Source organism: Paramisgurnus dabryanus, chromosome 5, assembly GCF_030506205.2.
Source record: "Paramisgurnus dabryanus chromosome 5, PD_genome_1.1, whole genome shotgun sequence".
In the NCBI taxonomy this organism is placed as follows: domain Eukaryota; kingdom Metazoa; phylum Chordata; class Actinopteri; order Cypriniformes; family Cobitidae; genus Paramisgurnus; species Paramisgurnus dabryanus.
This window is the reverse complement of record NC_133341.1, coordinates 23,546,890-23,574,297: the sequence shown is the minus strand read 5'-3', so window position 1 is coordinate 23,574,297 and position 27,408 is coordinate 23,546,890. Positions and strand designations below refer to the sequence as shown.

The 27,408-nt window shown below is 37.3% G+C and overlaps 1 protein-coding gene across 1 annotated transcript; it reads right to left on the bottom strand.

Moving 5' to 3' along the window:
- Positions 1–512: 512 nt before the first annotated feature.
- On the bottom strand, positions 513–27,365 carry rasl10a (RAS-like, family 10, member A). The gene is made up of 3 exons (XM_065250419.1): positions 26,515–27,365; positions 8,423–8,547; positions 513–3,738 (listed from the first exon to the last, which is right to left on the bottom strand). The coding sequence occupies exons 1-3, from the start codon at positions 26,728–26,730 to the stop codon at positions 3,468–3,470; spliced, it is 612 nt and encodes a 203-aa protein (XP_065106491.1). The 5' UTR covers positions 26,731–27,365; the 3' UTR covers positions 513–3,467.
- Between the last annotated feature and the right edge of the window lie 43 nt (positions 27,366–27,408).

Sequence of the window (27,408 nt, the reverse complement as noted above, 5' to 3'; positions counted from 1 at the left end):
GTCACAAAGTGACAATTTCAACATGTTATAATAAATGATCTATATGATATTTTGAGCTAAAACTTATTATGTACTCTGGGGAAACTAACATTTATTTGACATCTTAAAAAAGCATGTGAATTGTCCTCTTTAAAAAAAGTAGCTTGGTAACACCACATTTCTCTGTGAATTCCAGTGTCAGAAATAAAGATTTAGATCAGGTGTTTTCATTTTCCCAGACACAATGGGAAAGAGATTTAAACAGTGTAAAAACTGTCATCCTAAAATGCTGTATTTTATCTTTTTGTATTAATTTGGTGAGTGTAAGCTAAGCTTTATATAAAGAACAGTTTAATTTAATATACAAAATAACACCAGTGAAACTGCAATCATTCAGTGTCTTACGATCTCCCGCCAAATGATGGCGCCACAGAGCTACAAATATGAATCACACACACGTGATTATAAAGTATTCAACACAAGAGAATAACTTAAACTCAGGCATTGTTTGAAATACTTTATTATTTTTTTCATTGCTGAAACATTACGACTACTAAAAAGAAAAGCAATCATTTGTTTCAATTTTAGAAAAAGCAGGTAGCCCTTTAAAATCTAAAACGCACAACAAACTAACAATCCCACACACAAAAAAAATCCATATTCAGCATGTCTGAAACCTTTAACATGACTACCACAGTACACATTCCCGAAGTTACAAGAACATGACGTTGCTACATGTTGTCTGGTCATCACTCCACAACCATAGCACATAACACTGTTTGGCATGCAACATTTCAGTCCATCTCTGCAGTTTAATACCAACCTGACTGTTTCTCCATCACTTACACTTAAACAACATGCTAAGCTAATTTCACACAACAAACAAACAAACAAACAATAAGAAAATAATATTAAAAAGAAATAAAACACTCTTACATTTACAAAGATCTGCTTGTATTCACTTACATACATTAGGAACATTAGTGCAATTTACCCCTGAATGATTTTGGTTTTGCCAATCAAAGCATGCAGCTCCATTTAACAGAAGACACAAGGCTGTTGAATATTTGAATGATAAAACGAAACAAATCTAAAATATGAAGAGGTTAACTTTTCCAAGCATTTATCCATCTAAACTCTTTAAGCTATATAAGAGGTGTGTACAAGTGCATAGATGTCTGTCAGAGGTGCATTTGTGAGAAGATTACTGCATGTTTTGACACGGGAAAGCTTTTCAGGTGGATGTAGTTTCCAGAAGTATGCAGATTGGCCTGGGAAGTTTTTGCGATGACACAAATCACAGTCTGCAAGGATCAGTTATCTCGGTCGAATAAACCTTCTTCACAAGCTCCACCATGTATTACCTAAAGATAGAGTATATATGACAGGTGTGCATCATCATACACATCACAGCCAGCCAATCACACAGCAGCACATCGCCACAGAGCACTCTCTGTTTTAGTTCATTTGAAGCTTATCGTGACTGTTAAAAGCCTTTTTAGATCAGCAGAAAATACAGTAATTTCTCTGTAGACACTAAAGCACTCCCACTTTAATGTATTCTGCATTCAGATATGCTCTAGAGAGGAAGAAGTGGATTTCTCTGTCGCCCACCGTCTTACAGACTGCAGCCCAATGCGGTAAAGGAGATAACCTCCTCTGCATCTGTTTGTGTCTGCGTTTGTTCCTAATTCAGCAAAAATCTTCGGCTTTATGGGATATCCCAAAATATCTGCTAGCTTTATCGTCACTTTTCCCAGCTTGTTCCAGTGGGAAATTTATATACAAAACCTCACTTACTCGCCAGAGGAAGACTTTATTTTGTGCCTTGTTTCTTTAAATGTACATATTTATATTTAGGAGGTAGGAGGTTTGCCATGGTAACTTGATTTAGCAGGGCATCTGCTGATGAGCATGTACGGTAGTTGTATTGTATATGGTGCATAACAATAACAATACTTGAGGTGGATGGAAAGAAGCCCAGGGTAACAGCCTTCTCCTGCGTTGTTTATGGATACACAGTGAGACCTAACATTAAACGAGAGTGATGTGTATGAAAGGTCATCTAGAGAAGGTCAAACATCAGAAAGGGTTCATTAGAAAGAACGATGCTACTTATTTTACAGATAGCTACTGGATGAAGACACTGTTGAAGACGGATGAAGACATATACTGTTCATAATAGATTTATTACTACTATTACTCTCTTTTTTACTCTGTTTCTTTAGCTTATTTTTAGTAAATTCCTGCTGTGCCTCACATTAAAGGTGCAGTGTGGGTTTTTAGTTATGAGATTGCGAATTGCAACCAACAGCTCAGTCCACAGCTCACCCCTCAATTTCGAAACGCAAAGAGAAGCTACGGTATGTCGTCATCTGAGAAAACGTAGGGATGAATTGCGCTCTAAAGACAAGTTGGTCAGTGTAGGGCTATTGTAAAACATGTCGTCGACTTCCATGTAGTGTATGTAGATAAAAACGGCTCATTCTAAGGTAATAAAAACAATACAGTTCATTATTTAAGGTCTTTATACACCACTAATAATATAGTTATGTATATAATATTGCATTTCTGTTAAGAGATCCTTCTGAAAGTCCCACATTGCACCTTTAAGCTTCGATGTACAATACTGTCACTGACAATCTGTACACTTGACAAATAAACGTAAAACTTGCTAACAAAGACAATGTACAGTTTTGTCATTAACAAGAAAACAGTGTTTAAAATGGTTATGCTAACAGTCTACATTTGTAGTTATATAACATATTAAAGACACTTTAGGACCCATTAAAAGTGTACAAGCTCCACTGTAGCTAATATGGTCACTGATGATGCAATTTATTCATTAATTATACCTGCGGATTAGCTGGCAATCAGCTCTTTGAATATTAAGGAATTAAATGAAGCGGCCTGGGAAAAGGGAAATGTGCCAACATGGATCCGGAACAGGAATTGTATTCATTATGCAGGAGCCCTGAGTACATCCCTTGGTACTCCGCTAAGTATCCGTCACATGGGGATATACCTGCACCCACACAGAGTGTCTGAACTGAGGGAGAGCGAGCGAGAGAGAGAGAGCCGGAAGAGTAAACAAATAATACTCGAAACACATGAGCCACACTTTTACACTGACAAATTTTGGTAAAATGACAAACATTTCCATATTCCATATCTGGTGGTTCCTCTTCAGAAATGTCAATTTCCTGTTAATTGGAGTACACAGGAATAAGTGAAACCAGGAGTAATCCATCACATTTATGCATCAGTCTCCTACAGGCCCCTAGGTGTTAATATTCCAGCCATTTTGATTGACAGTTATCCATATTCATTTTGTTGGAAAGTTCGGCACTATAGCAAAGCTGACTTTCAGTGCTTGTCTAAGACCAACCTCGACTTATATTTAAAGAATACAAGACGAGCAGGTCGTAAATAAGCATGCATTACCAACGTCTGCTATAAGGTGCGTTGATAAAAAGGCTACATATCTGTCACATGACATTACAGCGGTTCCTCTGCAGTGCCCCCTGCAGGCGAATAGAGGTGTGGTTCGGACGAAGTCCCCGTGCCACGGCGATTCCCAGGAGCTCTTTGAAGAGCAGAAGCACATGCCAGTTATACTTGGCTGAACACTCAACGTAACCGCATTTCCAGGTCTTCTTTACCAGTACAGACACGGCCCTGCGCTGGGTAAATCTCTGCCGCTGAAGGTCCCTTTTACTGCCTACCACCAGGATGGGCACCTCACTACTGCTGCATACTCTTTCAAAGAGAGGGAGAAGGGGGTGAAATGGGTAGGGGGGTAGGAGAGAGAGCAATAGAAAATGAGGTTATTAACAACAAACCAATCACAAGCGAGTCAAATCATTTCTTGCATGCATGACCCTTACGTAGGATATTGTGCTTGCTCATTTTTTTTGTGTGCATATTTTTACACTAATTTACTTGACAGAGACACACACACATGCAAACGTGAAAGCCCTTCAGCTCAATGACAGGCTCAACAAAGGGATGGAGGACAGAGCTCATTATGTTTGTGTGCTGGTCGGAGAATGCATGTGTGTCCCTTCGTAGAGCTCGACATTGCTTGAAGGTCACACACGTGTTGTGAGGAACTGGAGGCGTTTTTATGTATAGTGTCTCAAAATGTGTGTGTGCAGATTGTTGATTTTAAAGTCTTTTAGTTACTTCAATTAAATTGTACATTTTTATATCAACTGTTTATAAAATCTACATAAAACACAGCTCATTTATACATGAATTAACAGTCCATTGTGTAGATTTTTAGCAGAATTTAGTGGTTGTTGGAACCAACAGCTTAGTCCACAGGTAGCCACCACAGGACAAAGACGTCATCGTCTGAGACAAGGTAGTGCGCGTTGTCGCTGTTACGCATCTGGACAGAATTTAACTTCCGGTCTCTGTTTGTTTAATGTTCTGACTAGTGGCTAAACTGAACTTGGGAACAATTACCTCATCGAAAATAACAAATGTTTTGATTTTCTTGAGACGAGAGAAGGCGGCGATGGATCACCGCTATATGAAGGGAGGTTTGGCAGGGAGGTTTGGGAGTCGATCTGTAGTTAACATTTTATACATTATATAGTACATGTCATGATTCTGTCCTTTTTTTATTATAAGCCTTGAGGCAGGATCATGACAGGCCCATGTTTTGTGTGTAAGCACTGGCTTGTTTATTCAGGCCATGTGCTTTCTGTCTCATCTCCTGACCCCGCCCCCTGGTCTCCTCGTTAATCACCTTTTTATGGTTTGATTCGTGTCACCTGTTCATTTTGTATTTACCCCTGTCATATAACTGTGTGAGGTCCTGTCTGTGTGAATATTGTTAAGAAAATTATTAAAGTCTTTGTTTTGTTAGTATCTGTTAGAGTAGTGTTTTCAAGTTCTTGTTTTGTTATTCTAGCCTGTTTTATATTGTTTTTTGTATTTACCTTGTTTTGCCCCCTTTGTTTTCCCTGGTTTGTCTTAAAGGGACGCTCCACTTTTCTGAAAAAAAGGCAAATTTCCCAGTTCCCCTAGAGTTAAACATTTGATTTTTACTGTTTTGGAATCTGATTAGACCATTAGCATCGCGCTAAAAATAACCAAAGAGTTTCGATATTTTCCTATTTAAAACTTGACTCTTCTGTAGTTACATCGTGTACTAAGACCGACAAAAAATTTAAAGTTGTGCTTTTCTAGGCAGATTTGGCCATGAACTATACTCTCATTATGGCGTAATAGTCAAGGACTTTGCTGCTGTAACATGGCTGCAGCAGGCGGAATTATATTATGCACTGGACCGAAAATAGTCCCCTTAGTAACTTTCAATAGCAGGGGACTACTTTCAGGTGCTGCGTAATATAATTGCCTAGATATCTGCCTAGAAAATTGCAACTCTTAGTTTTCCATCAGTCTTACAATGTAACTACAGAGGAGTCTCGTTTTAGGAAAAATTTTGAAACACTTTGGTTAGTTTTTAGCACCATGCTAATGGTCTAATCAGATTCAATGGATTATGCTAAGCTATGCTAAAAGTAGTAGCGTCAGACCCTGAGATCAGCTGAATGGATTCCAAAACGGTAAAAATCAAATGGAAAATGTGCATATTTTCAAAAAAGGGGAGTGTCCCTTAAATAAAGTTTGTAAGTGTTAATCTGGCCTGCATCTGGTTCTGTTCCTGAGAAACCATAATAGTACCAGTAACTTACATTAGAAGATAAAGACTGAAAATATTTTATGTTCAGTAATACTGTTATTTCTACAGAAATATTTTTGTGATAAAGCGAACACCACCAGTTCGCTTTGAGACGTGGGTATGTCCCAAAATACCACAATAACGATGGCTCAAACCGTAAGAGTACTTTCGTACAAGGTGAAGTTTATTTACAGTGTATAAGAAGATAACCAAAAGTGATATATTTATATTTACAAGTGCAGACAAAAAAAAACCAAAATACCAAATAAATAAACAAAAGGGCAAAATAATGATGAAAACGTATACACAAGCAAATATCAACAATATATCAGACAACTTTTCTCCACTACCACTCACTTTGGTCGACTTGGTAAACAAGTCCTTTCAGTGAGTCTGCCCTCTCTCTTTATAGGCCAGACTCCTCCCCTAAATCGGGAGCTTAACTCTCAGGTAAGTATAAATTAATTAAAAGCCTCCTTCATCTTCAAGGATTTTAAATACACATTCATCCAAACATTAAAATAATTTTTATCTTTTAAAGATAGATACACATATTAACACATACTTCCAACGCAATAAACACTTAACTAGTGTTCTCCTCTGTCACAATTTTTCAGTGTAATCTACAGTACTTGTTATTTATTTTGCTTGTTATCAGAAATAAACTACTCTAAAGGGACTCTATTGTTATTGATTCTTTGCCGAGTTTACCGTAAGTTGTTCCCCCAAAGTCATTTGTTTATTTTGTTACTGCTGAAACCGCATACACTATTAAATAATCATTATTATAATCATCAGCTATAAATGACCCAAAAATAAATGAATTTTTTTTTATACTTCTCAGCCAACCACAATCAAATTCACTCTTTATGGATGGCGCGATTTATGTGGATAGTTTTTCTTTATGAACGATGACAATAACATTGGATTTTAAAATTTAAGTAGTAGAAAGTACAGTCACCACATTTGCAGATATTTTTGCTTTTTTTAAGCACAGATTCGCTTAAATTGTATATATTTTTTGTCCAAAAACTAGACTTATTTTCTTTGGTCATTTTGCTCATCAAGAAAATACATCTTAATTTAAGAGTTTTTAGATATTTCTACTGAAAACAAGTTTGGCAGTGTAAAGCAACTTGCAGTGCATTCAGTCTATACATTTCCCATTTACTATTTTACTAATTTAATTCAGGGCACATTACCTTTTATAATGAATATATATATAATAGCAAAAAGATAACTATTCTGAATACTATACTACTTTGATTCTAGGTAACCCTGAGGATTAACACTATTGTGTACACGTGTCTTTGTAGACAACAAAATGTCGTATGTGAGATATCAACACAAAAGCAGAATCTCACAGAGGTGAATAATCTGTCAACCAGACCCCATTGTGTTCTGCTAGCTTACACCAATCCCTCATGTCTGTGTCTGTGTGTTTGTCATGTTTAACACTGATTTATCCCTTTTTCATACAGTTTATCTATCCTTCCCTTCACTATCTCTCAAACCATTCAAGTCTCTGTTTAGTCACAACACTTTTTTTGTCAAATCCTCTACACCTCAGTTTTCAAGCTCTTCTCAGTACATCCTCTGCATGCAAATTGGAGTCTCCAATATTTAAAATTCTCATATTATCACATCATACACCTCATGCACCCTTTATATAATTTAAGAATTTAATGCAGCAACCATGAAATAATGATTAAAAATGAAATAAATAATTGATAGTCTGAGCTGTAGTTTTATATAAAATAAAAAAATATATATAACACACATGTGCTAATAATGTCAATTCTAATTAAAACAAAAGGTATTTTATGTGTGTGATTAGGGGTGGAGACTGCAGACTTGTCTGTCAATCATTCACTAAATGTAAGACCTTTATGTAAATACATTAAACCACACTAACTCTATGAGGATGAGACATGCATATGTAAAAAGCTTTCTCATGATTTCATATCATCTAAAATGAATGGTGACAATGTCTATGCTCTCTAGCTGTCACTCATGCACATTCTCAAATGTCAGCTCATTATCTCAACATCACACAGCGAAACAAGGGGCGACTGCGATTAAAAACGTCAAAATTAATCATTAGTTTGTCACTGCAGCGGAGAAAATCACTTTTATCGGACGTGCCTTACTATCAAGTGGTTTATATTTGTTGGCTTTCTGGAATGGCTATATTCATGATGAGAAGAACTGATTAAGTTAATCTATACACAAGTTGGAGAAGGACAATTTGGCATCTCCAAATCACCTATTGTGTGCACTCCCAGCCCCCTTGTGTAGGGTGCATCCCTGTGCGCCCCCCCCCCAAAGAATATTCATGACATTAGACAATCTCAGACTTTAAATTTGAATTAAACAGATCATTAAGTTATACAATGTAATGCTGTTGGTTCGTAGCATGGTTATTCTGAGGTTTAATTGGACAGAATTTATGTTTAATTATTATTTTTTTTTAATAATACTTAGGCCTCCCTGGCACCATCGTGCGCCCCCTAGTTTAAGAACCACTGACCTAACCTGCATATTTTTGGACTGTGGGAGGAAACAGGACTACCTTGAGTAAACCCACACTGACAAAGGGAGAACATGCAAACTCCACAAATAAAGACAACTCATACCAGAACCAGTGACCTTTCTAACATGTGGTCACGGTGGTAACAGTCAACCGTCCCCTGTTATACACTTATTGTGTTATAGGCCATATGAAGTTTAGAATGAGCTCTGTCATACCTGCTATCCACGATTTGCTGTCGTATCATCTTGACGTACTCAAAGGTCTCCACACAGCAGATGTCATAGACCAGAATGTAGGCGTTTGCACTGCGAACCCCTCTACACCGTACATCCAACCACTCCTGTAGCAAAAAACAACATACGGTGACTAAACCTTGCGTATAAATGTGATCCGCAGGCCGTTTTGCAAGCCTTTGTTTATCCAATTAATATGTTGTGCACTTAGAGGACTTTGCTGAAAAATGTGCTTTGCGGATTCTGCCAACAAAGTGGTAATTCTGAATGGCCTGATATTGGGATTAAAGGGATAATTCTGGATAGTTAAAGGGATAGTTCGCCGCCATCCTAGTCGCGTCCGCATTCAAGATGAGAGCATACGCAGTTTACGGAGGATACTCTCCTGAATACAGAGGAGTCTTAGATGGCGGCGCTACCGGAAGATAGTTATTTTCGTTTATAAAGTTTTAAATATGAAAATTTCTACAACAACACCGTGTGGATTTATTTGTTTATCATCCTGGAGCCGTTTGGATTTCTTTGGGAAAGGATATATGCACATTTTTAGGACTTGAAGTAGACAGTCCCCGTAACTTTACTGCAGCTGGAAGATATAAGACATTTTCTAAAATAACTGAAAATGTGTTTGTCTGAAAAATGATGGACATATGCATTTTGGACTGCTTTGGGGTGAGTTTAATCATGGGTTTAATCATTTTTGGCGGAACTCTCCTTTTAAGTCGATTTGAAGTGAAGGTGTCTGATGAATTTATAATACGTGCCAAGGGCATTCGCTAAATATTATTATCTCATTTTTGACGGAGGTGGTGTTTAGTGTCTTTCGCATCTGACCTCCTCATATATATAAACCCAGCCAAGAGACACCACACAATGATGTCTATGAATGTCAATTGACACTCTTTTTGTTTTAAACACCAGCACTCCATTCAAACCAAGGCAATGAGACCACAACATGCATAAGATGAGAGCATTTTCAGGTATGCGTGTCCATTATCATTTGTATTCTGGTACATTACGGCAGCCGCTCTTGTTAGCTGAAGAGAGAGGGAGAGCATAAGCTGGCGGACATTGAATAGTAATGATTTACCTACAGTAATTACACAACACCATTGAATGGGGAGCAGCTGAAAGAGGCAGGGAGCAAATTGCTTCAGCCATGACACGCTGACCTCATCTTCTCTTCCCCTTCTCTCCCTCTGCTCTTCTCCTCTCAACTGAGCTTTTATGTTATGAACTGAATAGCAATTGCAATATTTATTTTACATCATATATAAAGTACAATACATCATTTCCTACAGCGTGACCCTGATTTAGCCAAGTAGGACGTACTGAATCAACAATCTTTTGTTGGCGCTGAAACAACATTCTTATGAAAGTCCTCACTGTAATAGCCTAAAGAAAATCTGCACCCTAACTGAAATGAGAGAGAAATAATTGATATAAGACATTTTTTCTTAAAGTTAGGTATGAAATATGTTCTGTAAATAGTACTGTAACTTTAATAAGAGCTTAACGTCCCCATGAAAGTTTTTTTTGCTTAAGTATGTTAGCCTTAAGGATATCTATAAACTACACATATCTATAAACGTACAGTCTCTCACTTTCGCCAATACAGATCAATAATTTTTATGACATCATTCTGCACTTTAGCTAATCATCAGATTCCAGATTAACTAAAGACATGCTATTTTAATAGGGGGAGGAGTCACACAATATGTTTCGCCTGGAGGGCAACCTTCCGATCTCTCAGATGAAGTGATTTAAACTGCAATTCATCGACTGGCTGTCAATACCAATAGACCTCCATGTTAAAATGCCAAATTTTACAGTAGAAAATAATATGTTATCAGCCTCGTACAAAAAGTGTTTTTGGTCTGTATAGCTAATTTTGCCCTTCATGACAACTGTGAGAGGATGAATTTTTTTGTAACTCATCTGTTTAAATTATATTAAGCCTTAAAGTTCTGCATAATTAAGGGCGTGGCCACTTGAGTGGCGGTTGAACAGCCACTGCCGTCACTAAAGTCGAGCTAGGCGAGCATAGTTTCAGCTACCAGTCACCTCAGCTTCACCCACGTCCCGCCTCTAACCATTTTCGGATATCCGCAAGTGATGTGCGGTGACGTGCGGCCAAGATGGCGACGGTAGGCACCAGTGCAGAGGTGGAAAGTAACGAATTACATTTACTCACGTTACTGTAATTGAGAAGTTTTTTTGTGTACTTTTACTTTTTTGAGTAGTTTTTAAAATATGTACTTTTACTTTTACTTAAGTATGTTTTGTTTAAAGTATTGTACTTCACTACATTTTTAATCATATCCGTTACTGAGTAAAAAAAATGTTAAAAGCAAGGTGATAAAGACGCGCAACGGATGATTGATGGGTGGGGGAACGCGCAAAAAGAACCATGGAGACGGACGAGACAGGCGCGCGCTAATGTTGACCCGCCTCCGTTCAAATCCTATGAAAGAAACCCCTGGTCATATTTAAGCGACCACTTTCCACTGATGCGAAGCGAGTGTTTCTTTCATATGAAAGGTAGGATTCATGCTCTTGAGTACGAAACGACCGGGTTTTTACCGGTCATTTGCACAACGCGTTTTTAATACTATGAGCATTATCTTCCGAGGTCTAACAGCTTCGCGTCAAGTCAAACACAACTTCACAACGTCCTCGAGAATGCGCAGGTCATTAGACATTGCAGAGAGAGAGAGAGAGAGAGAAAGAAAGAAAGAGAGAGAGAGAAGAATAAAAGTCTGACATCAGGTACCCAGGTCAGGGAAGCTAGAAGACAATAAACGTATATAGCCATGGCACTCATCTCATTATATGCTCATTTAAACTATAGTTTAATAAAATAATGTATGTTACCAGCAATACGTCAATTACAAACTTCCTATAGTGATTGTATTTACCGGCTGCTGACCACCTTCAAAAGTGCATAACTCAAATGTAAAAATCATTAAACAATTCCATAAATGTTTCTTAGTTTAAAAAAGCTTTTTATTTTATTAACTTTTTGTTATTGCAATTTAATTGTAAAGATGTTCCTACAATTAAAAACAACTAGTTTGAGATTTATATTCCCTTGTCGTTTTTGAACTATACTAGAATCCTTCACCTCTCCCCGCTGTAAAAAAAGTAACTTTTACTCTGAGTAAAGTTAAAATGATTTACTTTTTACTTTTACTTGAGTAGATTTTTAGACTTTTACGTAAGTAAAATATTATAAAAGTAACTTTACTTTTACTTGATTACACTATTTTATTACTTTTTCCACCTCTGCACCAGTGTTGGGGAAAGTTACTTTTAAAAGTAATGCATTACAATATTAAGTTACTCTCCAAAAAAGTAACTAATTGCGTTACTTACTTTTCATGGAAAGTAATGCCTATGTTACTTTTAAGTTACTTTTGCGTTACTTTTTCTTACTTGGCTGAGGCTTGATCTCTATCAGGCTTTGCAGGTGTTTTTTATGATCGCAAAAATGTCAAGCTCTGGCCTGCCATCTCTGTTTCTGACTCAAACGGTTCCCGCTCAGGCGCACAGAGTGCGTAATTCTACGTTAATATGTTCAGTTTATTATTTTATTTTTAAATTGAAATAATTAAACTGAAAAGTAACTCGCATTACTTTTTTAAAAAAATAACTCAAATATTAATGTGTATAATCTATAAAGTAATACGTTACTTTACTCGTTACTTCAGAAAAGTAATATTATTACGTAATGCACGTTACTTGTAATGGGTTACCCCCAACAATTGGTAGGCACCGCCTACTTTAAGCTTCAAAAACGATCTTCAGAAACCTATGGGTGACGTCACAGACACTACGTCCATCTTTTTTTACAGTCTATGGGCATTACACACTTATACCTTCACGACACCCAACTCTAATCCTAACTGTTTACTACACCTGAAATCAGAGGGACACGACAGGTGTTAAATCTGATTTGTAGCCTGGAATGTTGTTCCAGGAGCAGCAGAATGGTTGGTCTGGGAACACATCCAGGTTCCTGTGCTATACAATAGAAATGATTTTTAATGAGATCCTGGCAAAACAAAGCTCATCCTTGTGAACCCTTACCAAAAAGAGTCACTTTCCATTTGGTGAGATTCCAACAGCCGGTTAAACTGTCATATTGACTGGTGGGAATTTGTGTGTGTGTGGAGAGGTTGGATAGTAGGAAGTCAAATTGAAGCCATTCGTCAGCTGATCTTTTTCGTAAAGGAAATCAATGTCAACTGCAGTGGTTGCGCATTCATCTTGACAGGAGAATAACGACTTTTGTCTTCGCTCCATGTTAAGAAAACATCACACTGCTGCTAATATATTATGCTCAGAGAAAAGTACTGTGATGGGTCGGGCTGACATTCATAAATGCTCACATCAAATGCAAATGCATGGAGTATGCAGGAGAGCAGGCATGGAGATAAAGAAGCTGATGTGTGGTTGACCATTAAATCATGGAGGACGTATGTTTAAGCTGAAGGTATTTTCACTGTGTTTATAGCCATCCCAGTGCTTGACCTATCATTTTTTATTTAGTATAAAGTAGAGTATGTGTTCCTTTGCTGTAGAATATCATCTTTATCCAATTATCTAATTTTGCTCAATTTTCCTGCATATCTAAAGCATTTTCTTCTTTCTCTCTAGGGCTTTTCACACTTGTAATTTAGCTGCATTGTGGTGCCAAACACATGAAAGGGCTTTTCACACTGGAAATGTTACCCCTGGGTTATTCTAAACCCCAGGTTAAAGGGTTAATTCCGGTATTTAACACTTTGAGTCTCATTTCTGGTTTGTTTTGGATGAACTACAGTGATGGACACAGAAATTTTGACAATGGGTCGTGTCTTGACTTTTTGACTCGTTTAGAAGCGTCTCTTGACTGCTTCAGAATGGAAGTCAATGACCATGCACAAACATGTCATTAAAACAACACTTAACGTTCATTTTCAAAACTGTACTACTCATCGAGTGGTTTGTGGTGTTCGTTGATGATTAAAAACAAATATATTGGCGCAATGTATGATTTCAATCCGTGTTATTTGCTATAGTGGAACTATTTTTCAGATACCTCACAACCGCGTATATACTTCCGCTCTAAATTTGAGTCTGAAGCGTTAGCACACTCCCGACCACTTGATGGAGACAACCACTTTGCCATACAAGTACGCTCGGTGTCTAGCGTATAGACAGTCACAATCGAGCTCAACTTCAAACCTAAAGCTGGTCATTGAGCCATCAAATATGGGAAAAATTTCTTCTGAGAAAAAACAAGTGAAAAAACTACAACCACATGTAAACAGACCCTTTTCTGTTTCCCGGCGGCGGAGTGATATATCAGCAAGCCATGAGTCTTCCAAGAGAAGTCAATGGAATTTTACAAAATGCCAAATAAAACACAACAGAAACTGTATTTTGCTACACAACTTGTTTTTAATCATCAACGAACACCACAAACCACTCAGTGAGTAGCACAGTTTTGAAAATGAACGTTAAGTGTTGTTTTAATGACATGTTTGTGCATGGTCATTGACTTCCATTCTGAAGCAGTCAAGAGACGCTTCTAAACGAGTCAAAAAGTCAAGACACGACCCATTGACAAAATTTCAGTGTCCATCACTGTAGTTCATCCAAAACAAACCAGAAATGAGACTCAATGTTTTAAATACCGGAATTATCCTTTTAAAGGAATCCTGGGTTTTCCAATTCATGTTTCACACTGTTCATTCTTAACCAGGGGTTAAGAGTTAACCCTGGGTATTCATAATCTGACGTGACACACTCTGCATTCCTAAACAACACATTTTCATTTGCATATTCGTGGTTTCAACAGATATGATTGGACAAAAAGCAAAGTCAAATCTAACTGTATTTAAATAGTGCACTGTCGCTTTAAATAATGTTCTGCCTCGCGCTTCCGTGTCAATGACAGAACAGGTCGCAACGTAAATCACTCTTGGATGTTTTAGGTCTCCTGGGATGTAATTTTTACTCAAATTAAGGTGTTTTTAGTACATAGATGGTGATATAAGGTACGCTTGCTTCAGTTTCTGATTGAATGTATGTTGCTAAGCATTGAGTCATAACATTCTAACCCTGCTAGCAGGGGCGAAAATCTCATCTAAATGTTGGGGGGGACAATAAACATAAAATTTTTCAAGAACAATTTTTGAAGGGGACACCAATAATACAGGCAAAATTGTACTTGCAAGGAAATGGGTACAGATAGAAAACGTTTCTCTTTCTCTATGAACGGACGCAAATTTAATTTTAATACATATGAATGCAGAGGTGAAAAGAGTAATACAATTTTCTACTTAAGTAATAGTAAAGTTACTTTAATAATATTTTACTTAAGTAAAAGTAAAGTTACTGGTCTAAAAATCTACTCAAGTAAAAAGTCATTTTAATTTTAAGAGTTACTTTTTTACAGCGGGGAGAGGTTTCTAGTATAGTTCACAAAGGAAGGATATATACATCTCAAACTATGTTTTTAATTGTAAACATCTCTACAATTAAAGTGCAATAACAAATGTTAATAAAATAAAAAGCTTTTTATAACTAAGAAACATTTATGGAATTATTTAATGATTTTTACAGGTGAGTTATGCACTTTTGAAGCAAAAATAATATGAGGTCAGCAGCTAGTAAATACAATCATTATATGAAGGTTGTAATTGATGTATTGCTGGTAACATACATTGTTATTAAACTATATACATAAATGAACATATAATGAGATGAGTGCCATGGCTATACACTATACATCCTTTACACGTTTATTAGCTCCCAGACCTGTGTACCTGATGTCTTTCAATCTATCTCTCTCGCGCTCTCTCTCTCTCTGCAATGTCTAATGATCTGCGCATTCTCGAGGACGTTCTCAAGTTGTTTGACTTGACGCGAAGCTGCTAGACCTCGGAAGATAATGCGCATGTATTAAAAATGCATCGTGCAAATTAGCGGTTAAACACGGTCGGCAATTCTCAAACTCCGTACTCAAGAGCATGAACCCTACCTGAATGAAACAATCGCTTTGCGTCAATGGCCAGGGGTTTCTTTCGTAAGAATTGAATTGAGGGTCTGCATTAGCCTGCGCCTGTCTCGTCCCTCTCCATGGTTCTTTTTGCGCGTTCCCCCGCCCATCAATCAATCATCCGACCGTGGCGCGTCTTTATCACCTTACTTTTTTATTTATTTTTACTCAGTAACGGATATGATTTAACATGTAGCGAAGTAACCAACAATACTTTAAACATACTTAAGTAAAAGTAAAGTACAGATTTTAAAAACTACTCAAAGTAAAAGTACACAAAAAACTCAGTTACAGCAAGGTGAGTAAATGTAATTTGTTACTTTCAGCTCTGCCTCACCTCTGCATGAATGCATAAAAATGTTTTCTTGATCGTTTATCTGCTTCTGTTCTCAGAAAACGAAATATGTTCATGTTTATATGTCAAAATAGTCCAGTTTTAAAACATATGAGGATAAACTGATAAGTGATGGGAAACGTTGTATTGTATATAGCTTATTAACGCGTCGGCTCCGTACACTTCTCTACCACCGGAATGTGTGGTGGTGAGGTAAAAGGGGCGTGGGCAGTGGACCAAACCACTGTGAGGCAAGGGAGGGGGAATCCAAATATTTAAAACGTTTTTTTGTTGTTGCTCCGTTTGCATTTGTATTGTTTCACTTCTTACACAACTAGTTTAAGTATTATAAATCATTAAATTATTTTCAATACACATATTCTAATGATAATTTAGGGGGGACAACCCTCAGATGGGGGGGTCCTGTCCCCCCCGACCCCCCCGGGATTTCCGCCCATGCCTGCTAGCGTGTTATTTTAATACAGTCAGTTTGACATCGTCTTTTATCCAATCATGACTTTTGACCACAAATATGTAAATGAAAATGTTAACCCAGGGTTTAGGAATGCACAGTGTGAAACGTCAGATTATGAATACCCAGGGTTATCTCTTAACCCCTGAATGAACAGTGTGAAATGTGATACAGATAATCCAGGATTCTGTTAACCTGGGGTTTAGAAAAACCCAGGGTTAACAATTCAGGTATGAAAAGCCCTTATATGTGATATGATGGTTCTCCCTATAACACGAATTCAACATATGAGTTTTATGGATTGCAATGATCACTAGGTAGATTAAAGAAATTAACTACCCCTGTTTTTCACATTAACTCGGGGCCAAGTGCAAGACAAATTTGCGTAAATTAAATATTAGACTCTTTCAGTCTCTCTTGCAAAGAACATCAGTGTTTCCTCAATGTGCCTGTTAGCTGTTTTAGATGCACTGCCATCTCCGTGAAAGCTAAAAATAGAAGCATCTTTCTCTCTCACTCTCTCTCTCTCTCTCTCTCTTTCTATCTAAATCCACACCGCTATTCCTGTTAGTGGAGGTAGCAGAGAGAGGACTTCAATTTTACTATCATCATAATTCAGCATTCTCTGGCCCAAGAGTCATGTCTTTGAACCTTTGGAAGTCCTCCATCAGAAACCACTAAAAAGGAAACCTGCTGAAAACAAAGGATTTCACAAATAATTGTGACCCTGAAATGGATACAAAAGTCTCTATATCTAATTATGAAGTTAGGAGCATCAAAGTTTGATTTCACTCATTGATTTTACATTGATTTCAATCTTTAACATGACCTTACTCACTCAATATTAAAAATATTAAGGTTATATTTTCACAGAATGCAATACATAGAATGATTTTATGTAAAAAAAGACTTCTAGGTCACAAATGTCACCTGTTCTGTTTGCATGTTTGATGTTGTTTTGGGTGGACAGCATAGAGCAGTGTTACTATTGTCAGACAAAATTAGGAGCAGAAGGATCGTCTATGTATGCAGAAAATGCTTTTGTTTATCTAATCAAACACTTATTGTCTATTTTTTCACCTGATGCTGCTGAATCCTCAATAAACCACCTGTTAATTTGCCATTGGCTTAATCCCTGGTGGTTAGTAGTATAATTAGTGAATTATCTTTTAATTGTATGCTGAAGAGTGCAGTTAGATTTATTACGTCTGTGGCTTTAGATTACTCAGTGGCAGCATGATTTATGATTATAAGTTATAAAGAGGAGATAACACTTTTCAAGCACAAGGAAGATAAGAACGTCTGTCCTTGAACCAGCACAGGCCTTAAGTGTATTTGTAGTTTTAAAATGAGATAAAAATTGACATGCCACTATATAAAGTCACTATATACACAGAGTAAAAATATATCATGATGAAAATGATCATGTTTAATGTTAAAAATTTGTGATCCTGTCTGTGAAATCCAGGCTAAAGTCAATCTACTTATAAGAATAGGAGCATTAAAATTTGATTTCATTTATGTATTTCAAATTATTGACATGACCTTACTCAGTCAATATTAAAAATATCAAGGTTATATAAGCCCAATTTTGGCATCTTTACAATGGTTACCAATTAAATTTTGCAAACATTTAAAATATTGCTAATTACCTAAAGCCTTAAATGGCCTTAGTATCTTAAAGAACTACTATCAGAATGACATCCATCATGTACACTGTGGTCGCAAAATTCTGGTCACTTAATTATCCGTAGAATATCAAAAGTGTCTAAAGGTGGTAGATCCTATTCCTACTTAGCCCCTAATCTCTGGTATGATTTACCAAAAAAATGTTTATGAATCAGACACAGTTGATCACTTTAGATATTTGCTATGGCGCTATTTGTTAAAGACATTTCTCTTTCACATAATTTGTCTAGTAAATGTGCAATAGCTAGCTTGTTCGGAACAAAGCACTTACATAACTCGTCTAAGTAATATACTTATGCCTCAATAGTTAGCCTGTCTGGAACCGAGCGGATATTAAACCATAATACTGTTTAACAAACTTGCATTACCAGTCCTTCCAGAAAAACACAGAGTTTTTTGTGATTGTAGCAGGTAAAAATCCTTGATCTTGCGGCACGTTTTCTTAAAAAATGCGGTGGAATATGCCGGATATTTATGCCATTTTAGGCAATGAAACTGCGGGAACCTGCAAAATCTGTTTGCAGCTTTTGCAGCTTTTCAATGATGTTCACATTACAAAATTACGTCACTTCATAACATTCCCATGGCAACGGGGGACATGGCTGCGCTTGGGTGAAGTAAATGCTAAATTTTTCAACTTTGTGCTAAGATATAAGTGACTTTTTGCTAAGAATATGCGGGGATTATGAAATCATGCAATCCCCGCATATTTTGTGCCCAGAAATCTGTCAAAAAATGCGGCCCTCGCATAAATATGCGGACTTTGGCTGATTATGCATTGAATCATGCGATTGCATAATCACATTTTTCTGGAGGGAATGCATTACATGCAAACGGCCCTTACGCTAATAGGTTTTTGTTTCTCTTTGCCTGTCTCGTCCTCGATCCCGAAGGTCATCACACCACTGATCTACTGGCCTTCCTGCAATGTGATGCCCAGCCAATGTCTGACCAACGATCACTGGTCAGGAATATATATATATATATATATATATATATATATATATATATATATATATATATATATATATATTATATATATATATTCCCTCCTAGGACTTTTTCCTCTTTACTAATAAAGCCAGGAGGTTTTTTCTCCTAGGAGTTTTTTCAACCCCTAGGGAGTCAGTTGACATTGGCTTAACTTAGCACCCTCTTCTATACACCACATTATTATTATGCTCACTAGTCCAGTTTAATCGTAGCTGTTGTACTCTGCTGCTTATCTTGTCCATCAATTTTTCTGTGTTTTCTCCTGCATTTATGAATGTAAAGCTACTTAATATACAGTTGTGAAAAGCGCTATATAAATAAAATTGAATTGAATATATTTTTACAGAATGTTCTTCACTAAACAGTAAGGGGCAGTTTCCCTGACAGGGTTTAGGTTAGATCCAGGACTAGATCCAGGACTAGACCTTGGTTATATAAGGACATTTAAGTAGTTTTTATACCTTATAAAAACAACACTGGTGTGCATCTTGGGACAAAACAATAGCACTGATATATGTTAAGATATGCCAGTGCAACATGTTTGAAAGTAAGACAGCTCAAACATGCATTTTAGTCTGGAACTAGGATAAAACCTGTTAGAGAAAACCACCCATAAATCAAAAAATAATTTAACTGCCATGGGTTTTTACAGACTGGGTCACATTTTTGTAAGAAATTAGATGAAAACCTAAAACCAGTACCATGGGATCAAGTCCCTACTAGAAATATGGCTTCTGTATAGACCCTTTAACAGCCCACGTGATCAAATAGCCTGCACACGCATCTTGGCAACGGAAGTGGTGTTATTCCCCATTGGTTCTAACGTGTTAGCAACTCAGAAAGTTTATTAAAACGGTTTCCCAGCATCAAAATGTCTGGTTGTTGCATTTGGTTGCACTAATATAATATACTAATATACGTATATATGTATCTGGACACTTTATTTTTGGCCATCTGCTAACATCTTCTCCACTCCACTATAGTACACGGATCTGGTAGCATAGACAGTAACAGGATATAACATACAGTCTTGTTCAAAATAATAGCAGTACAATGTGACTAACCAGAATAATCAAGGTTTTTAGTATATTTTTTTATTGCTACGTGGCAAACAAGTTACCAGTAGGTTCAGTAGATTCTCAGAAAACAAATGAGACCCAGCATTCATGATATGCACGCTCTTAAGGCTGTGCAATTGGGCAATTAGTTGAATTAGTAGAAAGGGGTGTGTTCAAAAAAATAGCAGTGTGGCATTCAATCACTGAGGTCATCAATTTTGTGAAGAAACAGGTGTGAATCAGGTGGCCCCTATTTAAGGATGAAGCCAACACTTGTTGAACATGCATTTGAAAGCTGAGGAAAATGGGTCGTTCAAGACATTGTTTAGAAGAACAGCGTACTTTGATAAAAAAGTTGATTGGAGAGGGGAAAACCTATAAAGAGGTGCAAAAAATGATAGGCTGTTCAGCTAAAATGATCTCCAATGCCTTAAAATGGAGAGCAAAACCAGAGAGACGTGGAAGAAAACGGAAGACAACCATCAAAATGGATAGAAGAATAACCAGAATGGCAAAGGCTCAGCCAATGATCACCTCCAGGATGATCAAAGACAGTCTGGAGTTACCTGTAAGTACTGTGACAGTTAGAAGACGTCTGTGTGAAGCTAATCTATTTTCAAGAATCCCCCGCAAAGTCCCTCTGTTAAAAAAAAGGCATGTGCAGAAGAGGTTACAATTTGCCAAAGAACACATCAACTGGCCTAAAGAGAAATGGAGGAACATGTTGTGGACTGATGAGAGTAAAATTGTTCTTTTTGGGTCCAAGGGCCACAGGCAGTTTGTGAGACGACCCCCAAACTCTGAATTCAAGCCACAGTACACAGTGAAGACAGTGAAGACAGTGAAGCATGGAGCATGATATGGGCATGTTTCTCCTACTATGGTGTTGGGCCTATTTATCGCATACCAGGGATCATGGATCAGTTTGCATATGTTAAAATACTTGAAGAGGTCATGTTGCCCTATGCTGAAGAGGACATGCCCTTGAAATGGTTGTTTCAACAAGACAATGACCCAAAACACACTAGTAAACGGGCAAAGTCTTGGTTCCAAACCAACAAAATTAATGTTATGGAGTGGCCAGCCCAATCTCCAGACCTTAATCCAATTGAGAACTTGTGGGGTAAACCAAGAAATGTGAATGAATTGTGGAATGTTGTTAAAGAATCATGGAGTGGAATAACAGCTGAGAGGTGCCACAAGTTGGTTGACTCCATGCCACACAGATGTCAAGCAGTTTTAAAAAACTGTGGTCATACAACTAAATATTAGTTTAGTGATTCACAGGATTGCTAAATCCCAGAAAAAAAAATGTTTGTACAAAATAGTTTTGAGTTTGTACAGTCAAAGGTAGACACTGCTATTTATTTGAACACACCCCTTTCAACTAATTGCCCAATTCCACAGCCTTAAGAGCGTGCATATCATGAATGCTGGGTCTCATTTGTTTTCTGACAATCTACTGAACCTACTGGTAACTTGTTTGCCACGTAGCAATAAAAATATATACTAAAAACCTTGATTATTCTGGTTAGTCACATTGTACTGCTATTATTTTTAACAAGACTGTATATATAATATGCTATAGGTATATAATTTCAGTATAATACTAACTATGTTAACAATATAAAGATGCTAAAAGTGCGATAAAAATATCTTAAGCTGAGAATCAAACAATTAAGGCAATAGAAAGTCACTAAAACTAAACAGAAATGTCATGTCACCTTAACCAGGTAGACCATGCAGCATTTTGCTGTTTAAGAATGAATGAAAGTCGTTCTTTTTGAATGAATCAGTTTTTCAGAAAATAAATGATTCTGTGATTCACATTATAAATCTCCATTCAAAAGACTGAAAAAGAGGGTGCGATACTATCAAGAGACAAAAAATAAGAAAAAAAATTAATGAAGAGTCCAATTCTTCATCTACTTTTAAAATGTGAACTGACAGTGTGACATTAGCACAACCATGCAGATTTAACACAGAGCTGAAATAAGACTACAGCCATGGAGAATCAGCTGTACTAAAAGCTGCTGACATAAAGAGCAAAGAAACAGGTAAAAACTTAAAATTTTTTAACTTTGTTGGCAAAACAAATAACAAAAACATCCAGAGGGGAGCAATTACATTCACCTCCGCTATGTGTGCCATAGCATGAAACCAGAAAAAAAAGCGTGGCTCCGGGCAAATTGTATCACATTTTGAAGAACTTTACATGACCAACAGTGAAACCGTCTCACTGAGATCTCGGTTAATATATAACGGAGAGAAAACAAAAACAATAGTGTGAGGGTGGAAGAGAGGCTGGCTGTAACAGGAAATCTTGAATCATGCTGGCTTTAACTCCATCTGCCATAGCATTGTGTGAACAAACTGCGACATTCAATCGCAAAAGTTGCCAAGCATCCGCAGATTATTATTCACAGTTGTTTATATGATAATTAACAGCTAATTTACCAAATACAGCATATTGCAGTGCTGTACAGTGATACCTGTTTGATATAAGGGTGTAATTTTAAACATACGGTTAAATGTGTGTCACACTTTTATTAATAATTTACTATATAAGTTTGGGTAGCACATAAAATGGAAATATTACTCGGGCACTATTTGGAGTTGTTTAGCTGCCATAGATTGGCAGAACCCTCTGAAAACCTTAAAGTGTTTCAAATTAAATATCATATTTAAGTAGCATACCCATTTAGGCTGTTTTGCATTGCCTGTTTGGCTAAGTAGAACCCAAATGAACGGTTTCACATCAGAGCCTTATGTGCATTACCTTACCCTCAGGTGCATTACATCTACAGTAAAAAAGGTACTGCATCTTGACATTACAGTTAGAATTTATTAATAATGCATTTAAGAAAGTGAAATGATCTAACACCAGATTTTCATATGACATCTATCATAATAATCTCTAAAAGCTAGCAGCATTTTAATAGAAAGAAATGTGCTGCATGTGCTTTGAGGGAAGCTGATGATATTTAGCTGCAGTGGTCTGTGGCTCAATTTCATTGCAGTCCTGAATCAATGCCCAACCTCTTTGTGTTTCCCATAGGCTGACATTGTGACACTGCCCTGCGGTGTATTTATTTCTCGCTTAAACACTCTTCTGCAGCCTGTAAATAATTGCATTGTGTTTTACTGGTTTCCTTTACTTTTTAGTCATCAAAGATCCTTACGCCAATCAACAGAATCACTTGTTGCCTGGGCGACCTTAGTGGTCGCTATCTGAAGTGGGTCTTCAGGCTGTTTGAAGTGCTCAACATGCAGGGAATTTACTGCCGGGGTACACCCTTAAAAATAAAGGTGCATGAGACAGGCTGTATGGTTCCAAAAAGAACATTTAACACAGCGTTTCTCAAAGTGTGGAGCGGGTCCCACTGGTGGAGAATAGGAACATTACAAGTGGGCCGTGACGAACGAGAGGAAATATGGTCACTTTTGTGCCCATCTCTACTAACTCCTTTTTTTATTGACCATACACTCAAAACGACACATTTAAGCCTAACTTAAAACAACATCAGACTGTGAAGAAAATGTCAAGCGGAACCAAATCTTACAAGAATGAATTAACATTATCTTTCCACGCCATTGAGTTATCTCGTCAATTTAAAGAAAACGCTTCCCTGCGTTATATAAAGAGGAACATTTTCTGGAAGGCATTAAATTTCATAAAAATTCTGGTATTGGCTGGCAAAATTTTTTTTTAAACACTGGCGGGGAAAAGGTAAATTGAAGCGGAAAAAAATATAATTTGCAGACGCGGTATAAGAGGTAGCGGGTATAAAAGTTAACAATGGATACGTTTGTGACATGGAATGAAAAGAAAGCTGGAGATTTGGCACCAGGAGGGAAAACCATGACAGACAGTGGACCTAATCAATCAAAAAGCCAGCCGAAAAGAAATTATGATGACTTTTGTCAGAGACAAAATGCAAACACAGTTGCATTATTATTATTTACTTTTAAACAAAGTCTTATTTCTTATAAGTTTAATGCTGTTAAACTTGACTACCAATTTGTTGGGGCGATTCGGGACAGATGGGGTTCAGATTCCGAACCCTTCCCTACCTCCAAAGGGGAAATGACAGAAAAACACTGCTTTAACATAAGGTGACCAGATGTTCTGATGTTCTTGTACCTGTAGGTAAAGTAACAGTGTTGACAGTATGTAACAGACCTGACAGAACATAGACAAACACAAAGTCTCTCTCCCTCTATCTCTCACACATACATACATGACCTTCAACACTGTTACTACCTTAAAGTTTTTTTTTTTTTTTTTTTGATGGCAAGGACCCACACAAATGATGAACCTTTAGCGAGGGATCACTTTCCTAAAATATATATTCATACTTCTTATAAAGAAACAGCAGATTGTTTACAAAATTAAATAATTGGCTACACAGACATTTTACTTTGTCTTTTTCTCTTGAAAAGAACCAGTTTTAGCACTTTTATTAAGTGCAAACAAGTTTATATTTATTTATTTATATTTTAGATAATATCAAAGAAACCTGGACTTTTGCATTTTGTTGAATTTGCTTCAGTCTTAAAACTGTAAAGGTCATACGAAATGCTATTCTGCCGCATTTTAGAGCTTTTGGACACAGCCCAGTTGATTTTGAGTGTTGTAGAAATTCTTCATAAAGTTGAGTCTCAGGAGGCACCTTACTGTAAGCATTCATATGGCAATATATAGTATTGTATAATGGAGGTGACTGCCAGAATAGGTGACCCTGAACCACAAAACCAGTCTTAAGTAGCAGATTTTTCTTTTATGTCAAAATCATTAGGATATTATGTAAAGATCATGTTCCATAAAGATATTTTGTAAATTTCCTATCTTAAATATATATCAAAACTTTATTTTTCTAAGTGGATGCAGTTGCTAAGGACTTAATTTGGACAACTTTAAAGGCAATTTTCTCAATTGTTTTATTTTTTGCACATTCAGATTTCAGATTTTCAAATAGTTGTACCAAATATTATCCTACAATAACAAATAAACTTAATAAAAAGTCCCTTATGACTGGTTTTGTGGTGCGGGGTTACATGTTATGGTTTAAAGGGGACATTTCACAAGACTTTTCAAATAAATCTTTGGTGTCCCCAGAGTGCGTTTGTGAAGTTTTAGCTCAAAATACCACACAGATAATTTATTATAGCATGTTAAAATTGCCACTTTGTAGGTGTGAGCAAAAATGTGCCGTTTTTGGGTGTGTCCTTTAAAATGCAAATGAGCTGATCTCTGCCCTAAATGGCAGTGCAGTGGTTGGATAGTGCAGATTAAGGGGCAGTATTGTCCCCTTCTGACATCAGAGGGGGAGCCAAATTTCAATTACCTATTTTTTCACATGCTTTTTTTAACCAAAATTAAGTTACTGAGTTGATCTTTTTTACATAGATGCACTGGGGACCCAATTATAGCACTTAAACATGGAAAAAGTCAGATTTTCGTGATATGTCCCCTTTTAATAACACTTCTGTGATGCAAGAAGTGAGATGTTCTTGCCTCACACAAGTTTTATTTAAACCCACTAACATATTCTGTCAGTATTTTAGTTTCTAGTTGAATCATAGAAAAAAAAAACTGTCTCCCAAGAATAATTTAAGGGATGTCAAGACAGAACAGTTAACAGTGTTTGTGTGAGAGATGAGGGTGATATGGAGGGTGGGTGAGGACAGAGGGAGGGAGAGAGAGAGAGAAAAATATTTGCCAGAGGGAGGCTTGAGAAAATAAGCTTACAGATGCTCCGTTCAAGCCATGTCTCCATAGCAACTACTTGAAATGAGTTTTTTTTCCTAAAGGAAATCCCCTCTCTCAAAGTAATACCATGACATTCCTCAAGAAATTGTTGCTACCAACTGTCTTTAAATCAATATGAGTTGGATTTAAAGGTTAAACATAAATTCTACAAACCAAGGACTGAGAAAGTGTACTGTGTGTCTGAAAACTCATAAATGGTAGCGCAAGGTCAAACTGATGGACTTATAAAAGAAAGTGACCTTTACACCATAGTAAATGTGATCCCACAAAACTTAAGTATAAATTTGTAGCAAAAGCAAAAAATACATATGGGCCAAAATTATAATTTTTTCTGTTATGCTAAAAAGCACAGTAAAAAATAGCTGTAGTTATGCAGCTGTTTGCCAGTCATTACTGTAAATTTAAATTTATGTTATTTACTGGCAACCGTTTGTTCAAAGTTAAATAAACATTAAACATTTAAAAGCCTACAGTATGTCTTTACAGAATAAAACAGCCTCGTGCAAAGCATACATTTTGTGTAAACGAAACATTGACACGCGCTAACCGAGCATGAGGTGCTCGCGCTGAAAGCACGTGACATTGCACAAATCTGCGCTATAAACATAAACGCTGTGTATGAGGGGGTTTTGACTTACTGCAGACATACTTTGTGCGTTATATTACACACACAAACACTACATGAACGCTCTGTAGAGTTACTATACCTGACTGGGACTTGAAGGAAAGGAAGAAATTGGCGGGACGTCTAAAATCTTCAGGTCGTACATCACACCGTTAAGGATGACAGAAGGTCGGTACACGTAGCGTGTCTGGGTGGGGGTGTACGTCTCGCTGAAGTCATTGTAAATAAACTGACGGATGATAGAAGTTTTCCCGACTCCAGGCGCACCGATGACGGCGATGCTTAGCGTCTCGACCATCCCGCGCGGATCAGCACCACGGATCGAGACGCGTGAACACTGTTCAAAAACAAAACACTAGATACACAGTACAACACTATAAACAATGCGCCTCACATTACCTCCACTGACAGGAACGCACTTCGTGGCGTTCAAATGAATGACTTAAAACAAAACCACAGTCTTTCGATGCATTTTGCTATCTGTTTTGGAGAAATGCACGCTTGGTATAATCCGTTAATGAGTGAATCAACAAGCCAACTCCATTCAATGCGGCAGCTCCGCTATTTCTTCTGCATTCCATTGGGGAGCATTAAAGTCCCACAGTGATACAGCACTGGTGCTCCAAACCCGTCATTTCTGACACTGTCCGGTCTGGATGATCTCAGGATTGCGTGTGCTCTTCAATCCGTCTTCAATTGACCCTTTCTCCCTGCAACACCTCATTGCTTCCCAAAACATCTCAGCGGTACATGCTGCACGGACGCGTGGGTGCTTGGATGACCGCGCGCGCCCAAACGCAAGCCAAATGCAGTCAAGTGAGCATCGTTAAGTAAGATTGCAGGCGCACAGTCTTTTGTTGAAAGGAGGCACAAAAAGCAATAAGCTTAGAGGAGCCGTCATGTGTCATACTGCGCGCTGATCCTCCGCGCGCACTCATGCGCTTTGCCCTGACGCGTGCGCGCACTCCTAGCACTT